The following is a 23,189-nucleotide window of genomic DNA, read 5'->3' on the forward strand; positions in this document are numbered from 1 at the left end:
CACTATGCCACCAGAGCTCCTCTTCATCTTTAAATCCCTTATATTCCTAACTGAGCACATCTCATGTTCAAAGATTAACATTTTAACATAATCATTCTTCATAGTGTATCCATAGGAATACCTACTTTCCACATTTTCCTTGATAATAGGTACTGTCCAAAATTATAGCATATGATCTAAGGATATCTTTTTAAAAGTCTAACCTGTAATGTTACCTTCAGTTATACAAGGGTATGTGCATTATTTTCTTGCCGAAGTTTCTTTCTTTCTTCTGCTTCTCCTTCGTATTCTCTGAAGTATCGTTTTCGAAGCCTTTAAAGGAAAGATATTATCTAACTATGAAATATTACTATATTCTTAAGGAGATGTTTATATTGACTTTAATATTTCCAGAGGAGTAAAATTTAAATGCATATGTCCTCAGATGCAAAATTCCAAAAGGCATGGAATACATCAAAATGTTTTCTTTTGTTTTTCTGTAGAAATTAGCAGTTATGCATAGTTGGAAGAAGAAACGGGTAATATAGTTTTATCACAGGAAGAATTAATTTGTGCTTACACAAACTAACTTAGATTATTAGATTTTATTTTTAAGCAGGCTTGCAAAACAAGTTGGGTTTTATTCATTTATAAATATAATAAATATATCCCACAAGTTTTACTTATTGTCACTTTCTATTAAAAAACACAGTGGTGTCAAAGTTTCTTGGTATTGAATAAACAATTAAAATTGTAGTTAATGTTTATTTATTCCAGCTGCTAAATACTATGATTTAAGTCATAAATACTTTTTCCTTTGTTGTGATGTTTGGGGAATAAAAAAACCTCACCTCAATTATTAAAAAAAAAAAAAAAAAACATGAACTGTGTTTTCAGCTTCTTGTTGTTATGTGCCATCAAGTTGGACCTGACTCATAATGACCCCACCTTGGATTTCCAAGGTGGTATCACTACAGAAGTAGATTGCCCAACCTTCCTTCCAAGGAGTGGCTGGTGGGTTTAAACCGCCAACCTTCTGGTTAGCAGTCAAGTGTCTTAGGCACTATGCTACCAGAGCTCCTTGTTTTCAGCTTAGTGTTTGCTAATATATTTCAAAGAGAAGGACAATATGGTTTTAAGAATGCCACCATAACAAAATTATCCCATGCTTTTCCAAAGTAATATTAAAATTTTAAATACTAAAATTATAACTTTAAATAATAATTATTGCAAAATATTTTCGTTAACTGGCAAGTTTTTATTCCATCTTTCTATATAATTAATAATGGTTTGTCAAAGAGTATTTTTCCTAAACACATTTGCTTACATGGCTTGGGACACTAAAAGACCAAGATAAATTCTAGAGTGTACAAAACAAATGTATTTCAAACTACAAACTGTTATGTGCATGATAATACAATTTTTTATTTATATATATATATGTGTGTCACTTTATCATTCTGATCTGCACATGAAATAATAGTAAACAATGGCAGAAGATAACTCAGTTTCCTGAATGCCAGCAGTGGTAGCTTATGTACACAATCCAGTTGTTGAAGTACTTTAAAGACCTAAAATTAGAATAATGAGTCCATTGCTTTTCCCAAGCTCTAGTAGCACATGAGTCATGGTAGAGCCATTCACACCCTCCCCCAGCTTCCCTTATTCAATGACTTCTGTTTGGCAAACAATGCCATTTTGACCTACCCATCAGTGTCTACTATAAGAGCCTCGTTCTAGTATTCATTGGTCATGAAGTGAAGAATGTGATCTCCTATTGTGAGCACAGGGAAGACATTGCTAGAGTAGAACAGTAATAGAATTGTTCCTACCTCTTACACCACGCCATATGGAGGAATTTTTTTTTTTTTTTTTTTTTTTTTTAGTAATTGGGTTCCCATATTATTGTATTTGACAATAACACAATAGGTTTAAGCTCTAAGCAAATCAGCACCATGCTTTGAAATTCCAAAGTAAGGTATTTCATTCTACTATGAACAGGAGGCATAAATTCTCCTGGTCATTGGTTTGAAGCTCTTTGAGATTTTTAGTACCAAAGCAATTTTCTCTGACAATCTATCATGAAACAGGTCTTTAATTAGCTTTTGTTACTAGGAGGCTTCTGAGGTTCAGAAGTAGCCAAGAGTAGAAATGGGAAATGAAGCAATATATCCACTTTAACTTAAAAAAAAAAAAAAAAAATTCCAGATCTTCTGATAAAAGACTTTATATGTTAAGTTTCAATGGTGGTCAAATATTATTAGAAATTTCAACCATATTTTGTGATCTTTGTCTATGAATTGCAAATATATAAGCCAAAGACCATGTGCTACTAATAGAATAATTCATCTGAAATATGATAGCAGAATGTGACAGAAATATTGAAATAAATTAATCTGGCATTATCTTATTAGGGATTTTAAATAATCTCCATACTTACTGGATTGTAATAACAACAATTGTTGTGAGGCTCACAGTGGAGACATAGGCAACTATGGCTGCTAAAGCGATTTTTGATAAACCACTGTCAACCATCTTTTGAGTCTTCATAGACTTTCCCCCACATCGTTCACCAAAGTAATCCTGATGACATCTGCAAACAACAAACATTTGAAAATTATAATCACTAAAAGCATTCCATTTATTTTACATTTACTTTCTAAGTTATAAACAGCCATTTAATTCTAACATTCAAAATAGGCTCTGTATCTGTATTATGAAATCATGAGACACAGAATGTACTTTAGCCAAAGATCTATTAGTGTAAGAACAAGTTGAGATTAGTTTGGGTGTGATATTCCAGAAAGACACCCCTTTCATTCTTCAGATTCTTTTATGACCATCTGATGAGTTCAGTGACTTGTTATATACTGACTAAATTCTACTATCATTTAACGTGCTAGTAGCTTTTTGGGGAGTTAGATGTTAGAACATGAAAGAGTATATGAAAAATATCTTCAGGTCATTGTATAAAAGAGCTTCACACATGTTGAGCTTCATATATAGTTTTGTTTTCTTTTAAAAAAAAAGCTTCATACATCATACAGGAGTCAGTAAAATGTAGATTACAGGTCAAATCTGGCCATTTGCCAGGGTTTATTTTTAAAAGTTTTCCATCAAGAATGGTTTTTACATTTTAAATGGTTTCATTTCAGTTGGTTATAAAGGTAAGTAAAAAATCTTGGTGGGCCAAGCTTGTTGTATTTATTATCTGGTCCTATAAGAAAAAGTTTGCTGACTTTTGTTTTATACATTGGAAAAATAGTTTTCTGAAGCTAGGAATTTCAGAAATAGTGCTAGCAATTTAGTATTGTGTAAATTTAGGGCAACTTACTTGCAGGTTACTACTGTCAGGTGCTCTATGTATTTGCATTCTCCATGAATGCAGAAATTTTGGAATTCTGCCTCACATGGAGTTTTCTTCTTTCTGTTTCTTCTGTTTTTTCCATTTTTCCCACTATTTTTCTTCCTTTTAGGTTTATTTGAAGTCTTTTCACTTTCTGTTTTGTTTTTTGGGGGTTTAATTACCTGTTCAACTAAAAGAAAACAAAATAAGATTTATTGGCAAAAGTCTTTATCTTGAATAGCAATTTAGAAACAGCAGAGAAAGAAGTCAGAGCAGTAAGAGCTCATGAGAATAGGACCATGTTCTGTATCATTGTTTAACACAATATGTACATAATAAATGCTCAAAGAGAATATCAATCTGATGTGACTTTAAAAGTCTGAAAGCTTTTGATATTTTACTAGTCTAGAAGTATATTTTTAATTTGTGTTATTATAATTAATGCTGTTGTTGTCATTATTGTTATTGACAACAGGAGTTATGTGCCTAGGAAAATTCTTGAAAAATTTTAAATATTTCTAGAACTGTAAAACAATCAAGTTCTTGGTAAAAATTAAAACCCACTGCCAACAAGTCAATTCTGACTCATAGTGACCCCAATAGGGTTTCCAAGGCTATAAACCTTTACAGAAGCAGACTGCCTCATCTTTCTCCCATGGAATAGTTGGTGGGTTTGAACCACTTCAATGCCTTACCATGGTGTAACCAGAACTGTTCTTGGTGGTGAATATTAGTATGATTGACCCAAATAATACTTTTATATATTATTAGCTACATGATATACATGAGGCAACAAGTTCAGTGAAAAGAAGTAACTTTCCCTAGGACAAGAAGCTAGAAAATGGTATTGCTGGGATTATCAAGGCCAGTTGATTTCCCACTACGCTATCCTTTTTCTGACAAAAGATCAGTACCATTGTCTGAAAACCTACTTGGGAAGTACTTGTTGATTTTATTTAGCACATCAAGTCTTATCCTCACTATCATAGCTGGTAATTAATAAGTGCTACTCAAAGTGGAGTGGTCCTTGGGTAGTGCAAATGGTTAATGTAGTGGGCTGCTCACAGAAAGACTGGCAGTTCAAGTCCACCCAAAGGCACCTCAGAAGAAAGACTTGGTGATCTACTTCTTAAAAATCAGCCTTTGAAAACCCTATGGAACACAGATGTAGTCTCGTACATATAAGGCCACCATGATATTGAATTTGCATGATGGCTGGTACCAGTTACTCGAAGGGGTCTAGGGAAGCCAGAATTATGCATTAGAGTTAGTGAACTTTCTCCAACTCTGAGATTACAACAGATTTTAATCAACTGATACATTCAAGGGGACTCATTTTTGTGGTCAATTTATTTGAAAATAGGAGTCCTGAAATATTTGTACTTGATGTTTCAGAAATTCCTCAACTCAACAGATCCACAGAAACCTTCGCCCATTATTATAGTTACACAAGGTGTAGTTTATCCTCATACAGATAGGGAAGGAGAAGTTTCCGTATTTGTTACACTACTCCCTGAATAGGGTTATTCGAGCAAATATTTAGCAAACAAGCCCAATGAAGAGAGAAAATACCATTAATCATAACAGTCATCCAAAAAAAAAAAACACCTCATTGCCATTGAGTCAGATCCGACTCATAGCAACCCATCCCCCTTGGGTTTCTGAGGTGGTATCACTATGGAAGTACATTGCCCAACCTTCCTTCCAGGAGTGGCTGGTGGGTTTGAACTGCCAGCCTTCTGGTTAGCAGTCAAATGCCTTAGGCACTATGCCACCACAGCTCCCAACAGTCATCCAGCACCCATTAAATAGAAAACATTGAAAACATAGTGAAGATTAACAAGGAAATCAAACATAGAACCCATCTGATTAAGGAAATGACAAATATTATCAATATTTTAGCATTTTACTATACGCATTAGCAAATTAGTAGCAATGTTTAATTGATGGTTATATGAGTTTTGTACTGAAACTTTCCTCTAGTGATAAAAGAGCCCCACAAGTAAGAATAAGTCCTCCAGTAGTAGCATTTTAAATGAAAATTATTGTACTTTATCAGATAGATTAGAAATTACAGATAAAATAGTCACTCAGCTAAGACATTAACTCCATGAACATTAATATAACAGCTTTTTAAAAGAGTACAACCAACATTTTCACTACATGTCACAAGGCATTGCAGTTTTGAGCAGTGATCACTTTCACTACTAACATTTATCTGCCTATTTAAGTGTTAAAAACTTGTGAAGTATTTTTAAGGAACAGTTTCCAGTTGTTTTGTGCTCAAATCTCACCCCTCTAAAAATAAGAGTTATCAATGGGATGCTTCAACACCTCACATAAAAGCACAAGGTCACCTGTAGGAAGGGAGGGAAGGAGAGAGTTCATCAAAGCTTTTCCCAACTGAAAAGCCCAGTCACTGCCTCTGTGGTATCACGTGCTCTCCCTTCACCATGGCTGGAATCCAGGCACAGGGAGAGGGCCCAAGGAGGTCAGAGTCAGGAAAGAAGCCATGACGAGCTCCTAAACCATCATGCCCTGGCTCCATAGTGGGTGTTACTAGGATATTTTGATCTGATTTATTGATGACCTCTTGTGTGCTCAAATTGCATAGGAGTATGAGGATAATGAACATCTACCAGGAGCTCTGGCGGTGCAGTGTTTAAAGCATTTGACTGCTAACCAAAAGGTAAGCAATTTGAACCCACTAGCCACTCCAAGAGGGAAAGATGAGGCAGTCTGCTTCTATAAAGATTTACAGGCTTAGAAACCCTATGGGGTAGCTCTACTCTGCCCTACAGTCACTATGAGTCGGAATTGACAATGGCAGTGGGTTTGCTTTTGGCTTTGGTACAGTATTTATCTCTTAACTTAATACCCTCATTTTAAGCAAATGCTCTTTAAAAGATCTGCTTACACCAAAAGGGAGAAAACATGGATCACTATTATATAACTGACAAATGGTATTTGGGGTTAAATTGTGGCTTTAGCAACATAAAATCTATGCATATCTATTCTTTTCTAATCTGTTCAGAAGGTTAATGTTATCATTATTATCATCATCATCATCACCACCAGTTTCTCAATACCTAATACTTAATAGCTAACATCCAATTTCTCCTGCCCCATGACTTTATTCTGTTTCCTTATTTGTGTTAAAATGCAGTTGTTCGGTGATAGAAGGAGTAAAATCAAAAGCTAGCACAAAAAGTAGATAGGAATATTCAATGCCTATATCACAAGGAAGTAGGTCATGTGGCAGAGTGGGAAAGCATGATGTCTGCAATCAAACAGACTGGAGTTCCAACTCCAGCTCAGCTCCTTGCTAGTTATGGGACCTTGGACAGAACACTTTTTTTTTTCTTTTAAGTTTCAGTGTTCTATCTGTCAAAGGAGGACAATAATTCCTACTTCATAAAGTTGTTGTGAAGATTGGACTTAATAGACATAAAATATTTGGTAGAGCTCCAGACATACAGAATGTGTTCACATATACCTCTTTCTGGCTTACCCACTGGGGATGTAATATATGTATACACAAGATCCTCAAACCTCACTGCTGTCGAGTCAGATGCGACTCATAGTGACCCCTTCTTGGGTTTCCAAGGCAGTGTCACTACAGAAGTAGATTGTCTAATGGTAAATCCAGGGAGTGCCTTTTCTTTTGAAGCAGTTCTGCTCATACAAACCCACATCCCACAGGTTAGATTTTCCCTTTATCCTTTACTCACCTCTGATTGAATCATCTACTACATAGCTGGATATTTGTGGTTCATTATCATACTCTTCTGAATAGTCATAGTCAGTTCCTAAGGACAGTTCTCCACCAGAAGGCATTTCACTCACTGGGGAAATCTCAGTTCCTGAGGACATCTCACTTGTTGAGGTCACTGTCACCTCAAATCCATCAGCACTGGGTTCCCTAGAAAATGGCTCCCCTTTCCCAGAGTCGGTGTCTTTGAGGTCCGATCCAGCAGCATAACACCCTGAGGGAGAAGGAATGAAGGAAGAAAAGAAAAAGTAAAGCAGGGTGCCTTTCCTGCCAGTCAACTGTACTTAGGAGAAGTGTTTATCTTCTCATATCAAAGCAGTTACTACACATCTGCTATTGTTTGTGATTGAGTCACTTATGAAAGCAACTTCACATTTTGCCAACAGGCAAACTCAGCTGTTCCAATTACAGAGCATCTTTTATCGAGGTTTTCTTGTCTACAGATACTCTACATTAATTTCCACTCTTTCTCTCTCTATATATACGTGTGTGTGTGTGTGTGTGTAATAAAATAAAACCCTGATTTTCATCGAGTCAATTCTGACTCATGGTGACCCCCTTTGGGTTTCTGAAGCGGTAAATCTTTACAGAAGTAGATTGCCCCATTTTCCTTCCACAGAGTAGCTGGTAGGTTTGAACCGCCAGCCTTCTGGTTAATAGTCAAATGCCTTAGGCACTATGCCACCACAGCTCCTATCTATCTATCTATCTGTCTATCTGTATACAGCCAAACAAGCAAATTCAACTAATGTAGATACTTAGCAGATGATCGCTAAATATTCCTATTTCTTCACATCCCAAATGCATTTGTCTTTGCTAGAATGTTATTTGTCTCATTTTAAAGATAGGTTCTGGATGTAAGTATTAGGTTTTCTTAACATATCCTCATAATCTTTTATTTTTAATTATGTATATGAAATGTAAAAATAATATAAATGGTAATTGATAAAAATGATTATTATTGTTCCATAACTGTTGTCATTAACACAGAGAAGAAACTGAGTATTAGGGAAGATATGGGGCCCAGATAAAGCCCCTGGCAGTATCTTTTAACTCTCAATATAAACAGCAGCAGAGTGGTGCTTCACACCTCTCTCTGGGACACTGTGAGATCATCTACAGAAGGTGAAACTGAAATCACTGACAGGAGATGGAGAATGTAACCAGGAGGCAGCACTGTGGGTCCAGCACCTCACTTCTCCACTTAACAGTGTGGGAATCACTTCACCTCTCCCAACCTCCGTTTCTTTATCTGTAAAACGAAGAAGTTGAATCACAGGCCCTCTAAGGTCTCTCTTAGTTGGACTAAAGTAACAGGTATTCTCTCAGGCACCCTCGAGCTGGCCCGGAATGTCTAAGACACCTCCCTTCCTCTTAGGGAGTAACCCTGCAAAGCCAGGCTGCAGTGATCGCCTTCTCTGGGATAGAGTCAGGGGCGCCAAAGAGTGTGCTCCTTGGAAACCAAAAAACCAAACCCATTGCCATCAGTCTGCCTATGTTCTAACTCACAGCGACCCTACAGGGCGAAGTAGAACTGCCCCACAGTGTTTCGGAGACTGTAAATCTTTACCGAAGCAGACTGCCACATCTTTCTCCCGTGGAGTGTCTGGTGGAGAGGAGCAAAAGCAAAAGCCAAGATGTGACAGTTTTGGCCTGCCTAGAGAGAAGCACCCATCAGTTCAGAGCCAGGAGGTTTCTCACCTGAGCCAAGGATCAACAGCGACAGCACCACTGGCGCCGGCAGCAGCAGCGAGATTCTCATTGGTCCCTCCGAGCCGCGGCGTCTGGGTCTCTCGGGCAACTCCCGCCGGAGTTACGGGGCAAAGGATGGAGACCAGGAGGTAGAAGAGGGAGAGGAGACTGGGAGCGCGAGATGTGCTCCAAGGCCCGGTGGGGCTCGGGGCAGTGGATGTGCGCCTCCAACTTGCCGCGGGATCTCTTGGGTCCGACTCTGGTGCGGGCACATAGGTGTGCGAACATTCCAAAGGCGCGGCTCGCACCTGTGGCTTTATAGAAGCCTCGGGCTGAGCCTGGGCGGGGAGGGAGGCTGGGCCCGACGTCATGGCCGCGGCTGTGGGTGGGGGCAGGAGGTCGTCCCAGAAAAGGTTACTACCTCAAAACCACAGGGATGGCAAGAGCCTAACTTCCGTTCTTCTTGTATAGAGAGCCACTGGGAGGAAATGGCCATTTAACCTTTAGCTGTGTGCATACAACATATTCGAGGGCAGGAACGGAGTTTGAGAGCAAGTATCTGACAGTTAAAAGTCTAAAGTTTCAAACTCCTTCTGAGAACCCTCCGTATATACTTTGATTGATCTTAACACTACAGCCAAAAAAAAAAAAAAAAAAGCCAAACCGAGTCGATTCAGACTCCCAGAGACCCCCGTTGGGTTTCCAAGGCTGTAAATCTTTAAGGAAGTTGTTGTTGTTGTTGTTATGTGCCGTTGAGTCGGACCGACTCATAGCGACCCCTCCTTGGGTTTCCGAGGCAGTATCACTGCGGAAGTAGGATTGCCCAACCTTCCTTCCGAGGAGTGGCTGGTGGGTTTGAACCACCAGCCGTCTGGTTAGCAGGCAAGTGTCTTAGCCACTATGCTACCAGAGCTCCTTAGATTACCTGAATTGCTGACTTTCTGGTTAGCAGCAACCGACAGGGATTAAGTACTTGAAGACCAAGAGCTTAACTACTATAGCGCAGATGGCCTTAACAAGGATAAGTGCACTAAACGATTAGAGAGAGCGTCCAATTGAAAAGCTGCTTCCTCTATGATGGCCTGCATCTCAGTCATGGGTCCTTTCCCACTCACTACTGTGAAGTGGTCAGAAGTTCAAATTACCTCCTTCCCAATGCTTTGTGTGGCACAGGGCCCTCATCAAAGATAAATTAATAATTTTTGATCACTGCAATTACTGAACAAGGCATTAAAACTTGTACTTACATCATCTCACTCAGTAGTCTTACTGAATTGATATCATTGTAATTTTACATGAGAAATGGCAGCTTTAAAATATCAGGACAAGAATTTCACATAGCTGGTAGTGGAAGGAGCCAGATGGATTTCAATTCAAGGTCATCTGACCCTGAAACTTGTACTCTTAACACTGATAGAGGAATTCAGAAATAAACTGACATTTGAAAAGAGAATCTCTGGAGAGATCAATGCTTAACCCAAAGAGCACAGCAGCACACTGCCCGCAAGTCGGATCCAACTCATAGGGACCCCTCCTTGGGTTTCCAAGGCGATATCACTACAGAAGTAGATTGTCCAACCTTCCTTCCAAGGAGTGGCTGGTGGATTTGAACTGCCAGCTTCTGGTTAGCAGTCAAATGCCTTAGGCACTATGCCACCAGAGCTCCCTAACCCAAAGAAGTGAGTCCCTAATGGTAACATAGTGGGATTTGGGTGTGATTAGGCAGTGTGCCTCTCAAATCCCAAGTTAAGAAGACCAACTTTTAGGGCCTATTTAGAACTTATTAGGGTATTCCATCATGACCAGTAGATAAATGAAGAAGAGGGAGAGAACTGCTTAATTTGACGAATTTTGATATAATGACAACTCCAGAACTGGATTTTTCTTGACTAAAGGAAGAGTAAAAAATATTGTTCTCTCTTTTAACTGTTTCCTTGTCCTGGAGATGCTTATCTCTTCCCTGATGGTTTCAGTAAAAAAGACTTTTTAGGAATGTGGGTCACAGAGCACCTGTACTATTTCTGGGAAACTTTTTAAAAGTAACATTTTTTAATGGCATATTGCAGGGAGTAGGCTGAGTAATGTCATGCACTTAGCAGGACTGAATAAACAGTCATGAACCAAGCCTTATCTTCTATTTGACATTTGTTGAAAGCCTATTTTGTGTAAACCACCTGTTTTGCTTTGTTTTTCAAGAAAAGGGGCAATAAGGAGGAAACATAAACATGAATATGCCCAGGTCCCTATTCTCTAAGAACTCATAGTGTGGTGTGGGCCAGATACATAGATAAGTAATTCTAAAATGTCAGAGGATAGGAAAAGTTCAGAATGTCCTGGGAAAACAAGGACACATGGTTTAATTTTGCCGGTGAGTGTCATGGAAGTCTTTGTGGAAGGATGAATACGCCCCTCAAAGGCCTCATATCAGGGTGTGGAAAATAAGGCTGGAAAGGGGACACCGCCCATTCCCAGGTGCAGTAGGGTCCTGCATTGTCATCTTTTTAGGTGGATGAGGCGACTGTGATTCAGCGAGATTCAGAGACTTGCCAGCAAATTATGAAAAATGGTATTAGAAATTCCATTTGAAGCTCAGGCACTGGTGCATCCTTCTGCTCCCTTAGGTTTTTGTTCTAGTCCTCTTCTAACAATGTTTCTCTCTTCTTTCTTCTTATTGAGGTGAGTGTAAGTTGTGCATATCTGTCATCAAAAATGTTTCACTTTCTATATGAAATTAAAGTGGAATCTTTAAATTGGAAACTGCTTCGTGTTTTCTCGGTTGGAAATTTGAAGGGAGATAATTTATGTTCGTATGATGCATAACAGAGCTCTGGTAGCATAGTGGATAAGCCACTTGACTGATACCTGGAAGATCAGTGGTTCAAACTCACCAGCTGCTCCGTGGAAGGAAGGTAGGCCGATCTACTTCCATAAATATTTGCAGCCTCAGAAACCCAATGGGGGTCACTATGACTTAGAAACTACTCAATGGCAGTGAGTTTGGTTTTATGGTGTATAACATAGCATCAAGGTGAGAGAGTAGCTTAATGCTTGGTATGAACTTTATGTTCAAACCAACCTGTGTTTTCATATACAAATTCTACCACATACTATCTTACTTAATATTTGAAAGGCTCAGATTCCTACTCTCAAAATAAAAATAAAGGTGCTTATCTGCTGATAGGCAGATCAAATGAGATAAGATACATAAAAAAAAAAAAGGTAAACAAGTAACACCACTCTTGTTGTTGTTGTTATGTGCCGTCGAGTAGCACCACTCTAGTATATGGCAAATAATTAATAAATGGTAACTATTACTATTAACCAGAGCTCTGATGGCATAGTGCCTAAGGCATTTGACTGCTAATCAGAAGATTGGAGGTTCAAACCCACCAGCTACTCTTTGGAAGGAAGATTGGGCAATCTACTTCCATGGTGATACTGCCTCAGAAATCCAAGGAGGGGTAGCTGTGGGTCAGATCCAGTTTGATGGCAGTGAGTTTGTTTTTTGGTATTACTATTAACAGTGAGTATTACTATTAACTTTGACATTAGGATACACTATATTAATCACATTGGAGAATGAAGTGACTCTGGTAAATGGAACTTCTCACAGAATAGGTGAAATAAACCCATTCAATATTTTCAAATCATGAACTTTGTACCTGTTGTTGTTGTTGTTGTTTGCCGTCGAGTCGGCCCCGACTCATAGCGACCCCTCCTTGGGTTTCCGAGGCAGTATCACTACGGAAGTAGGATTGCCCAACCTTCCTTCCGAGGAGTGGCTGGTGGGTTTGAACCGCCTGCCTTCTGGTTAGCAGTCAAGTGCCTTAGCCACTATGCTACCAGAGCTCCCTACCTACTTCCAATTAAGAGTAACAATTTTGAGCATTTTATGGTGCATCATACAGTGGAGAGGCATCATCACAATCACATCACAATGTAGCACCTTTGATGTGTCATGGCATTCTGACATATGCACAAGTAGGAAACCAACCCCATGTAAAATGTGGGAGTCTTCACATTCTGTGTGTTAGGCTGAAATAAAGAGGGACAATTTCAAGAAATTCATGTAGAGTATCCACCCTTCTCTGTCCCTATAAAGTGAGTTTCCTCACCTGCATATGAGGTTAGGGCAGCCCTAGGGCAAAGGCTCCTAACTAACCATTTTGGTGCCTACTCTCTGGATCCTGATAATAATTTTTATGTATAGTCAAAACAAACTCACTTTGACTCTGCTGAAATGTGTGCTATGGAACCAAATGTGCAGTTATGTAATTTTTCATAAAAATTGCTCTTGAATTTTTACAAATAGCACCACAGTCTGAGTAAGGATTATATCAGGGTCATTTTTATAAGTCAACATACAAACTTCCAAACTAAAATTCAGAAATTCTCCAATATATAAATAACATTTCCTATGTTATTAATAAATGATTTAGCACTGTTTAGATGCTAAGTAGACAATTATAATTGCCTTGGAAGTTACTCATGCTGTTAACCAAAAGGTTGGCAGTTCAAACCCACCAAACTCTGCAGGAAAAAGATGAGGCACTAGGCTTCAGTAAAGATTTACAGCCTTGGAAACCCTGTGGGACAGTTCTACTCTGTCTTGAGGGGTTACTATGAATCAGAATTGACTTGATGGCAATAGTTTTTGTTGTTGTTGTTGTTTTTGGTATAGAATATATAGCTTCTCATTCCTTCAAAACTGACCTTGGATGGTGTGTGTAATCAGTTAAGTTAAATCAAGAAAGTCAGCCAAATTGGTGAAATAATTACAGAAATAGAAAGTAAGTTTATTGGGGAGTGGGGAGACCTGGAATAACACCCACTCCTATTCTTGGTATCAATATTTACATAATAAAAAATTAAGTACCATTACATTCTAGTAAAGTCACTTGCCCTTTAGACTCTTAATATCCTGGCTTTTGTGGAACAAGGACTGGCAGATGAGGCTAGAGGCAAGTGATGTTTTGTTTCAATAGAAACTAAGACAATGTATTATACAAGTAACTAGATTTATACAAAAGAAAGAAGCCTCAAAATACTTCATTTATTCATCAAATATCTTTTGAGAACAAGGCACTATTCTGGACACTGAGGATAAAGCTTTGAATTTATGTTATGTGCTGTTGAGTCAGCCCCGACTCATAGTGACCCCTGCTTGGCTTTCCGAGGCAGTATCACAATGGAAGTATATTGCCCAAATTTGTCTTTGAGAACTTTATATATTATTAAAGAGGGCAATAGTGGTTCAGTGGTAGAATTCTCACCTTCATCCAACAGCAACAAAGAAACAATATAAAAACAAAATAATTTTAGATAGTGAGAAATTCTAGGAAGGAAATAAAATTTGTGATCTGAGTTACCCGGGAGAGTGTGGGGAGGTGGTGCAAAGACATACAAGACAGACTCTACACTTATGTATTTACATTTTCTCTCTAGAGAAACAGATGGCAGGATAAAATGGAAAGGAGAATCCTGCTATCTAAGAATAATATTGTGGAAGATCAGAGGGGTAGAAATAGGTTTGGAAAAGCAGAATGAGGGGTGCTGAACAGGTGTAAGCCTTGAAGTGGGCTGCAAAAAGAGGGAGAATTGTAGGACAAAGTCCCTGGATGGTGCAAATGGTTAACGTGCTTGGTTGCTAACTGAGAGGTTGAAAGTTTGAGACTACCCAGGGATGCCTCAGAAGAAAGATTTTTACTTCCAAAAAAACAGCTACTGAAAACTCGAAGGAGCACGGTTCTACTCTAACATGTATGATGTTGCCATGAGTTGGAATAGACTGGATGACAATTGTTAGGACTTTCAATTCACTAGTCATTTCTGGGGCACTCATCTAAGCACTGCTATGCAAGAGAAGTCGGTAGCTCTTAACCAGGGTTGAACTGATCGGAACCACCTGAGAATTTCCTCAAAAATGTACATTCCATTCTCCTCCCTACATTCCATAGGTTTGGGATGGCATCAGACCTGTGTATTTTTTTCTTACAAGAATTCTCGATAAAATACTGATGTGCACTGCTGATTAAGAACCACTCTACAAAGAGAATACATAGGCGAAAGATATCAAGATTCTTACCTTCAAAAATGTTGTAAGCTAATGGGACTATGCATTCACATATATGGAAATTCTGTTGAGAATGTAGAACCAGTGTAGAGGATGGAAAAATTAATTTCAACAGGGAGCCTACATAGGCTGAGACAGCATTTGAGGTAAAAAGTGTGATGAAGAGATATATTTTACCTATAAGAAACTCTAGGAGCTCTGGTAGCATAGTGGTTAAGGCACGTGACTGCTAACCAGAAGGCTGGCGGTTCAAACCCACCAGCCTCTCCTCGGAAGGAAGGTTGGGCATTCCTACTTCCATAGTGATACTGCCTCGGAAACCCAAGGAGGGGTCGCTATGAGTTGGGGTCGACTCGATGGCAAACAACAACAACAACAACACAAGAAACTCTGGTGGTAAAGTACCTAAGACATTTGACTGCTAATCAGAAGGCTGGTGGTTCAAACCCACCAGCCACTCCTCGGAAGGAAGATGGGGCAATATACTTCCATAGAGATTCTGCCTCGGAAACCCAAAGAGGAGTAGCTATGAGTTGGGACCAACTAGATGGCAGTGAGTTTGTGTGGATTTTTTTTTTTTTTTTTTTGCGGTTATAAGGAACTCATGTTACAACATGATTCAAATATTATTCCTTGAAATAGGGAATTATTCTAATGCAGGGACATCTCTAGGCTTGGTGCCACCTAATGAGATAACACATAATGTCACATCTCCTGGTGGGCAGGGAAGCTGATGAAACTCTCCTTGGTAGGTGGAGCTGTGGCCCCAGCCCTGGCCCTCCTCCTCCTTCCTCACCCTGTCCCTGGGGCTTGCCCCAGCTCTCCTGGCCCAGCCCTGGTGGCTCCCTGCAGCTCTTCCCTTCTCCCATTGGCCAGGGCAGAGACCTTCCAGGTGAAGGAGGGGAGTGATGACTTAACACACAAGGTGAAGGGTGACACCAATCCCAGTGAGGTCACTGTTTTGGTGGCCCCTCCCCTCCCCTGGGGCTCTGTCTACCCACCACCCCTACCAAGGAACCTGGGGGCATATTGGCGTCACTCCTTCTGACAGTGTGAGGGGGTGTGGTCCACAACTCCACACCCCACTAGTGACACCACTGTTCTAGTGTACTAAAAATAAAAAAGCAACTTTTCACACAGTTCTTCAGGAAACAATTAATCACATAAATGAAATTATGTCTACATTGAATGATTATTAATTCTTACAAATTTGATTTTGACCATAAGACTAGAAAACAGTGTTGGCAACCACCATATGCTGAATACAGAAATATGTCAAAATTTAGCATGCTATTAATTCTTTCTCATTTTAGAATTTCAGAATAAGTTTTAGCATTTAATATCTACAGAAAAAAAACAATACATTGAAATCAGGTGACTAAAGTGGTCAAAGTCCTATAAAATACTTTTACTGATTAAGTTTTATCAATTATAGTCATTAACTAATTATATCCTTAATTTTTTATTATTTCCATAAACATTTTATATATGATTATATGTGTCATTTAATGATTATATAATAGATTTCTATACTTTTCTTATTTTGTTGTATTTATTTCACATTTTATCACCCATTATCACATACTCAAATATTACACAATGATCAATATTTTCATAGTACTAAACTTTTCAGTTTTCCCTTCTGTACTCTAAGAATTATATAATCCTATTTGTTAATCCATAGCTGGTAAGTTTAGATATTTTTGAATGCTCATGTTCCTTTTTATTTTTGAAAAGGAGGATGTGGAACAAGGAATGTCACTGCTGATGTTGGAAGGATATTGCCTAAAAGCAAAAAAATATTAGAAAGATATCTACCTGTGTTTTATTGGCTATGCAAAGGCATTGGATTGTGTGAATCATAACCAATTGTGGATGACATTGTGAAGAACGGGAATTCTAGAAAACTCAATTGTGCTTGTGGGGAACCTGTACAGAGACCAGGAGGCTGTCATTCAAATAGAACAAGGGGATACAGCATGGTTTAAAATCAAGAGGGATGTGCATCAGAGTTGTTTGCTTGGTCCATTTGCCATTATTACTCAATTTGTGGGAAGAACACACTAGGCATTTCGCAAGCTAAAAGAACTGAAGAAAAAAAAAACAAGCCTTGAGTTGCAATACTGACAGATGCTGTGGGCAAAATGTTGAATGATGCAGGAAACATCAAAAGAAGATGGAAGAAATATGCAGTCACTGTACCAAAAAGAATTGTTCAATGTTCATCTATTTCAGGAGGTGGCACATGATCAAGAACCAATAGTACTGAAGGAAGAAGTCAAAGCTTCACTAAAGGAATAGGCAAAAAACAAGCCTTCAGGAAGTGACGGAATTCCCATTGAGATGTTTCAACAAAGAGGCACTGTGCTGGAGGCACTTGCTCAACTATGCCAAGAAATTTGGAAGACAGCCACCTGGCCAACTGTCTGGAAGAGATCCATATTTGTATCCATTCCAAAGAAAGGTGTCCAACAAAATGTGGAAATTATCAAACAATATCATTGGTATTGTTTATTATTAGTAGAAAGTAGAGGGGAGAGGAAAGGAAAGCCAGGGCATCCAGGACAGAGCAAGCAAGCAGCAGAGGGATCCAGGTAAGGGGAGGGACCCAGGCCCCAACCCCCAAATGTCAGGAAATGTGAAGGGGAAAGGAAAGGAAAGCCAGGGCGTCCAGGACAGAGTAATCAAGCAGTAGGGATCCTGGTAAGGGAAGTGTGGTAGCTAAATTTCTATGTCAACTTGGCTGGGCCTGGTTGAGTGGCTGGGTGCTGGTGGTAGTTATTCCCCATGATGAGACTGGCAATCAACTCCATGGTGGGATCTACCACAAGCAGCTGAGTAGCTGCCTTTAGGATGTTGTCTACTTCCTGTGTATAAAGAGAAGCCTTGGGGATAGTCTCTAGCTTATGGTACGCTTGGACCCTGCATGTAGCTGTCATTGTTCAGCAGCCTGCCATGCTCTGCCAACCTTGGGACTTACAATGGACTTAAATTAATGGCCTGCCATGTGATTTGGTAACATCAGTACTGTGCCTTTTTACTTGTCACCTTGGGCTTGTCAGCCTCAGGAGCCAGCAGCTGACTGAGTGAAGAAATGCCTCTAGCTCCAGTGGGCTGGGAACAGGAGGCAGAGCTGGACCCCAGGGTTGAGGAGATTTCACCCAGCTGCTAGAGCCTGGCACTTTGAACTTGGACTTAAAGCCTCCAAACTGTAAGAGAATAAACTCTGTTTGTTAAGGCTATCCTCTTTGTGGTAGATTCCTGTCAGAGTGGCACTAGCTAACCAGAACAGGGAGGGTGGAGAGGTTTTAAATAGCTAAGAGAGACAAACTTGTCTGGTGGTTTGTCAAGCTCTGGTGGCATGTTGTTGTGAGACTTGAGGCTGTGCCATCAGTGTTTCAAATACCAGCAGGGTTGCACGAGGTGTACAGGTTTTGGTGTGGCTTGTAGGTTGAGACAGACTAGGAAGAAGTAGGAGGCCATCCACTTCTCAAAGAATTGGCCGGGGAAAACCTTATGAATAGCAGAAAAACACTGTCTGTTACATAACTAGGCAACTATATGACTAGCCCAGAAACACTGTCTGATACAATGCAGGACGATGAGCCACTTAGGTTGGAAGGCTCTCAAAACAGGACTGGGAAAGTGCTGCATCATCAGAGTAGAACCAAGCTTACTGATATGGATAAAGTAAAGCTTTTGAGACTTCCATTTGCTGACATGACATGACTCAAATTGAGAAGAAGCAGCTGCAAATATCCATTAATAACCAGAACATGGAATACATGAAGTATGAATCTAGGAAAATTGGAAGTTGTCAAAAATGAAATGGAACATATAAAGATTGATGTCCCAGGCATTACTGTGCTGAAGTGGGCTGGTTTTGGTCATTTAGAATCAGACAGCAATATGATCTACTATGCTGGGAATGACAACTTGAACAGGAATGATGTGTCATTCATCATCACAGAGGATATTTCAAGATCTGTCCTGAAGTACAATGCTGTCAGTGATAGGATAATATCCATACATCTACAAGGAAGACCAGTTAATAAGACTATTATTCAAACTTATGCACGAAACACCAAAGCCAAAGATGAGGAAATTGAAGATCTTTATCAACTTCTGCAGTCTGAAATTGACTGAACATGCAATCAAGATGTGTTGCTTATCACTGGCGACTGGAAAACAAAAGTTGGAAACAAAGAAGAATCACAGGTAGTTGGAAAATTTGGCCTTGGTGGCAGAAATGATGTTGGAAATAGCATGATAGAATTTGCAAGACGACAGACTTATTCATTGCAAACACCTTTTTTCAACTTTAAAAATGGTGGCTATACATGTGTGCTTTGCCAGATGGAATACACAGGAATCAGATTGACTACATCTGTGGTAAGAGGTGATGGAAGAGTTCAATATATTCAGCCAAAACCAGGCCAGGACCTGATTGTGGAACAGACCATCAACTTTCATATGCAAGTTCAAGTTGAAGTTGAAGACAATTAAAACAAGTCCAGGAGAGCCAAAATATGACCTTGAACATATCTTTTCTGAATTTGGAGACCATCTAAAGAACAGATTCAATGCATTGAACATCAATGAACAAAAACCCAGCAGAATTATGGGATGACTTCAAGAACATCATCCATGAAAAAAACAAGAGGTCATTAAAAAGACAAGAAAAAAAGAAAAGACCAAAATGGATGACAGAAGAGACTCTGACTCTTGCCCTTGAGCAGAGAGTAGCCAAAGCAAATGGAAGAACTGACAAGATAAAAGAGCTGAACAGAAGATTTCAAAGAACAGCTCGAGAAGACAAAACTAATTACTATAATGAAACGTGCAAAGACCTGGAGTTAGAAAACCAAAAGGGAAGAACATCCTCAGCATTTCTCAAGTTGAAAGAACTGAGGAAAAAATTTAAGCCTCATACTGCAATATTGAATGAATGATGCAGGAAGCATCAAAATAAGATGGAAAGAATACAGACACTGTACCAAAGAGAACTGGTAGATCTTCATCCATTCAGGAAGTGGTATATGATCAAGAACCAATGATATTGAAGGAAGAAGTCGAAGCTATACTGAAGCAATTGCCAAAGAAAAAGGCTCCAGGAATTGACAGAGTATACATTGAGATATTTCAACAAATAGATGCCCCACTGGAGGCACTCACTCGTTTATGCCAGGAGATTTGGAAGACAACTACCTGGCCAACTGACTGGAAGAGATCCGTATTTGTACCCATTTCAAAGAAAAGTGATCCCACAGAATGTGGAAATTATTGAACAATATCATTAATATCGCACATAAGTAAAATCTTATTGAAGATAATTCAAAAATGGTTGCAGCGGTATATTGACAGAGAACTTTCAGAGGTGCAGCCTGGATTCAGAAGAAGACATGGAACAAAGGATATCATTGCTGATGTCAGAGGGATCTTGGCTCAAAGTAAAGAATACCAGAAAGATGTTTACTTGTGTTTTATTGACTACGTAAAAGCATTTGATTATTTAGATCATAACAAATTATGGATAACTTTGGGAAGAATGGGAATTCCAGAATACTTAATTGCACTCATAGGAACCTGTGCATAGACCAGGAGGCTGTCATTCGAACAGAAAAAGGGGACACTGCATGGTTTAAAATCAAGAAGGGACTGTGTCTATGTTGTGTCCTTTCACCATATTTATTCAATCCATATCCTGAGCAAATAATCCAAGAAGCTGCACTATATGAAGAAGAATGTGACATCAAGATTGGAGAAAGAATCATTAATAACCTACAATATGCTGATCACACAAATTTGCTTGCTTAAAGTGAGGATGACTTGAAGCATTTACTGATGAAGATTGAAGAATACAGTCTACAGTATAGATTACATCTCAATATCAAGAAAACAAAAATCCTCACAACTGGACTTATAAGCAGCATCATGATAAATGGAGAAAAGATTGAGGTTGTCAAAGACTTCAGATTGCTTGGTTCTACAATCAACTCCAATGCAAGCAGCAATCAGAACATCAGACAACATATAGCACTGGGCAAGTCAGCCGTATAAGACCTCTTTCAAGTGCTGAAAAGCAAAGATGTCTCCTTGAGGACTAGGGTACACCTGACACAAGCCATGATATTTTCAATCACCTCATATGCCTGTGAGAGTTGGATAATAAATAAGAAAGACTGAAGAATTGATGCTCTTGAATTGTGGTGCTGGTGAAGAATGCTGAAAGTACCATGGACTGCTTAAAGAACTAACAAATCTATCCTGGAGGAAGTGCAGTCAGAATCCTCCGTGGAAGACAGAATGGCCAGACTTTGTCTCACCTACTTTGGTCATGTTGTCAGAAAAGACCATTCCCTGGAGAAGGATGTCATACTTGGTAAGGTGGAAGGTCTATGAAAGAGGGGAAGGCCCTCAGTGAGGTGGATTGACACAGTGGCTGCAGCGATGGGCCCATGTATAGCAGGGATCACGGAGCTGATGCAGGACCAGGAGGTGTGCATAGAGTCGTTGTGAGTCAAAGACAACTCAATGACACCTAACAACAACAACAAATCATTAGTAACACACACAACTAAAATCTTGCTGAAGATAATTCAAAAACAGTTGCATATTGACAGGGAACTTCCAGAAAACCAAGCTGGATTCAGAAGAGGACGTGAAAGGAGGGATATCATTGCTGATGTCAGATGGATCTTGGCTCAAAGCAAAGAATACTAGAAAGATGTTTACTTGTGTTTTATTTACTATGCAAAAACATTCGACTGTGTGGTTCATAGCAAATCATGAGTAACATTAAGAAGAATGGGAATCCTAGAACACTTAATTGTGCTCATAAGGAATCTGGACATAGACCAAGAGGCTGTCATTCAGACAGAGCAAGGGGATACAGCAAGGTTTAAGATCAGGAAGGGAATATGTCAGGGTTGTATTCTTTCATCATTTTTATTCAATCTGTATGGTGAGAAAATTATCTAAGAAGCTGGAGTATATGAAGAAAATATGGCATCAGGATTGGAAGAAGACTCATTAACAACCTGTGATGTGTAAATGACACAATCTTGCTTGCTGAAAGTGAAGATGACTTGAAGCACTTACTGATCAAAATTAAAGACTATATGGTCTGCAGTATGGATTATACCTCAACATTAAAAATAAAGAAAAGAAAATCCTCAAAACTGGACCAAAAAGCAACACCACAATAAGTGGAGAAAAGATTGAAGTTGTGGAAGATTTCATATTACTTGGTTCCACAATCAACACCAATGGAAGCAGCAGTCAAGAAATCAGACAATGTATTGCACTGGGCAAAACTTCTACAGAAGACTTCTTTCAAGTGCTGAAGAGCAAAGATATCTCTTTGAAGACTAAGGTGAACCTAACCCAAGACATGGTGTTTTCAGTCACCTCACATGCATATGAAAACTGGACAATGAATAACGAAGACCAAGGAAGAGTTGATGCTTTTGAGTTGTGATGTTGGTAAAGAATATTGAGAGTACCATGGACTGCCAAAAGAACCAACAAATCTGTCCTGGCAGAAGTACAGCTGGAATGGTCCTTGGAAGCAAGAATGGCCAGACTTTGTCTCACCTACTTTGGTCATGTTGTCAGAAGAGACCACCCTGAAGAAGGATATCATGTTTGGTTAAGCATAGGGTCAGCAAAAAAGGGTAAGGCCCTCAATGAGAAGGACTGACACAGTGGCTTCAAGAATGGGCTCAAGTATAGCAAGGATTGTGAGGCTGGCGCACAACTAAGCTGTGTTTCATTCTGTTTTACATAGGGTGGGTATGAGTCAGAGCTGACTCAGCAGCACATAACAACAGCAACATTCAATCTGTATGCTGAGCAAATAATTGGAGAAGCTGGACTATATGAAGAAGAACATAGTATCAGGACTGGAGGAAAATTCATTAACAACCTGCAATACGCAGATGACACAACTTTGCTTGCTGAAAGTGAAGATGACTTGAAGCACTTACTGGTGAAGATTAAAGACTACTGTTTGCAGTATGGATTATATCTCAACATAAAGAAAACAAAAATCCCCACAACTGGACCAATAAATAACTCATGATAAATGGAGAAAAGATTGAAGTTGTCAAGGATTTCATTTTACTTGGATCCACATTCAACATCCACCATCCAGTCAAGAAATCAGGCATCATATGGCACTGGGCAAATCTGTGGCAAAAGACTTCTATAAAGTGTTAAAGAGTAAAGATGTCACTTTGAAGACTAAGATATGCCTAATCCAAGTCATGGTATTTTCAATCATCATATGCATATGAAAGCTGGACAACATATAAGGAAGACCAAAG

The 23,189-nt window shown here is 39.3% G+C and overlaps 1 protein-coding gene across 1 annotated transcript; it reads right to left on the reverse strand.

Moving 5' to 3' along the window:
* Positions 1-221: 221 nt before the first annotated feature.
* Positions 222-8,859, reverse strand: AREG (amphiregulin). Its single transcript, XM_007955485.1, has 5 exons — positions 8,799-8,859; positions 7,057-7,311; positions 3,314-3,515; positions 2,420-2,572; positions 222-312 (listed from the first exon to the last, which is right to left on the reverse strand). The coding sequence occupies exons 1-5, from the start codon at positions 8,857-8,859 to the stop codon at positions 222-224; spliced, it is 762 nt and encodes a 253-aa protein (XP_007953676.1).
* Positions 8,860-23,189: the final 14,330 nt, after the last annotated feature.

This window comes from Orycteropus afer, unplaced genomic scaffold (assembly GCF_000298275.1).
Source record: "Orycteropus afer afer isolate SDZICR_OR568_19922 unplaced genomic scaffold, OryAfe1.0 scaffold00505, whole genome shotgun sequence".
Taxonomy (NCBI): domain Eukaryota; kingdom Metazoa; phylum Chordata; class Mammalia; order Tubulidentata; family Orycteropodidae; genus Orycteropus; species Orycteropus afer.

Bases quoted from the DNA above. Each gene is read 5' to 3' on its own strand.
- AREG (XM_007955485.1), bottom strand. From the start codon at position 8,859: ATGAGAATCTCGCTGCTGCTGCCGGCGCCAGTGGTGCTGTCGCTGTTG. The intron at 3,516-7,056 runs GTGAGTAAAGGA...GTTTTCTTTTAG, and splicing joins AGTAGATGATTCAATCAGAG to TTGAACAGGTAATTAAACCC. The intron at 2,573-3,313 runs GTAAGTTGCCCT...TGTTGTTTGCAG, and splicing joins CTGACAGTAGTAACCTGCAA to ATGTCATCAGGATTACTTTG.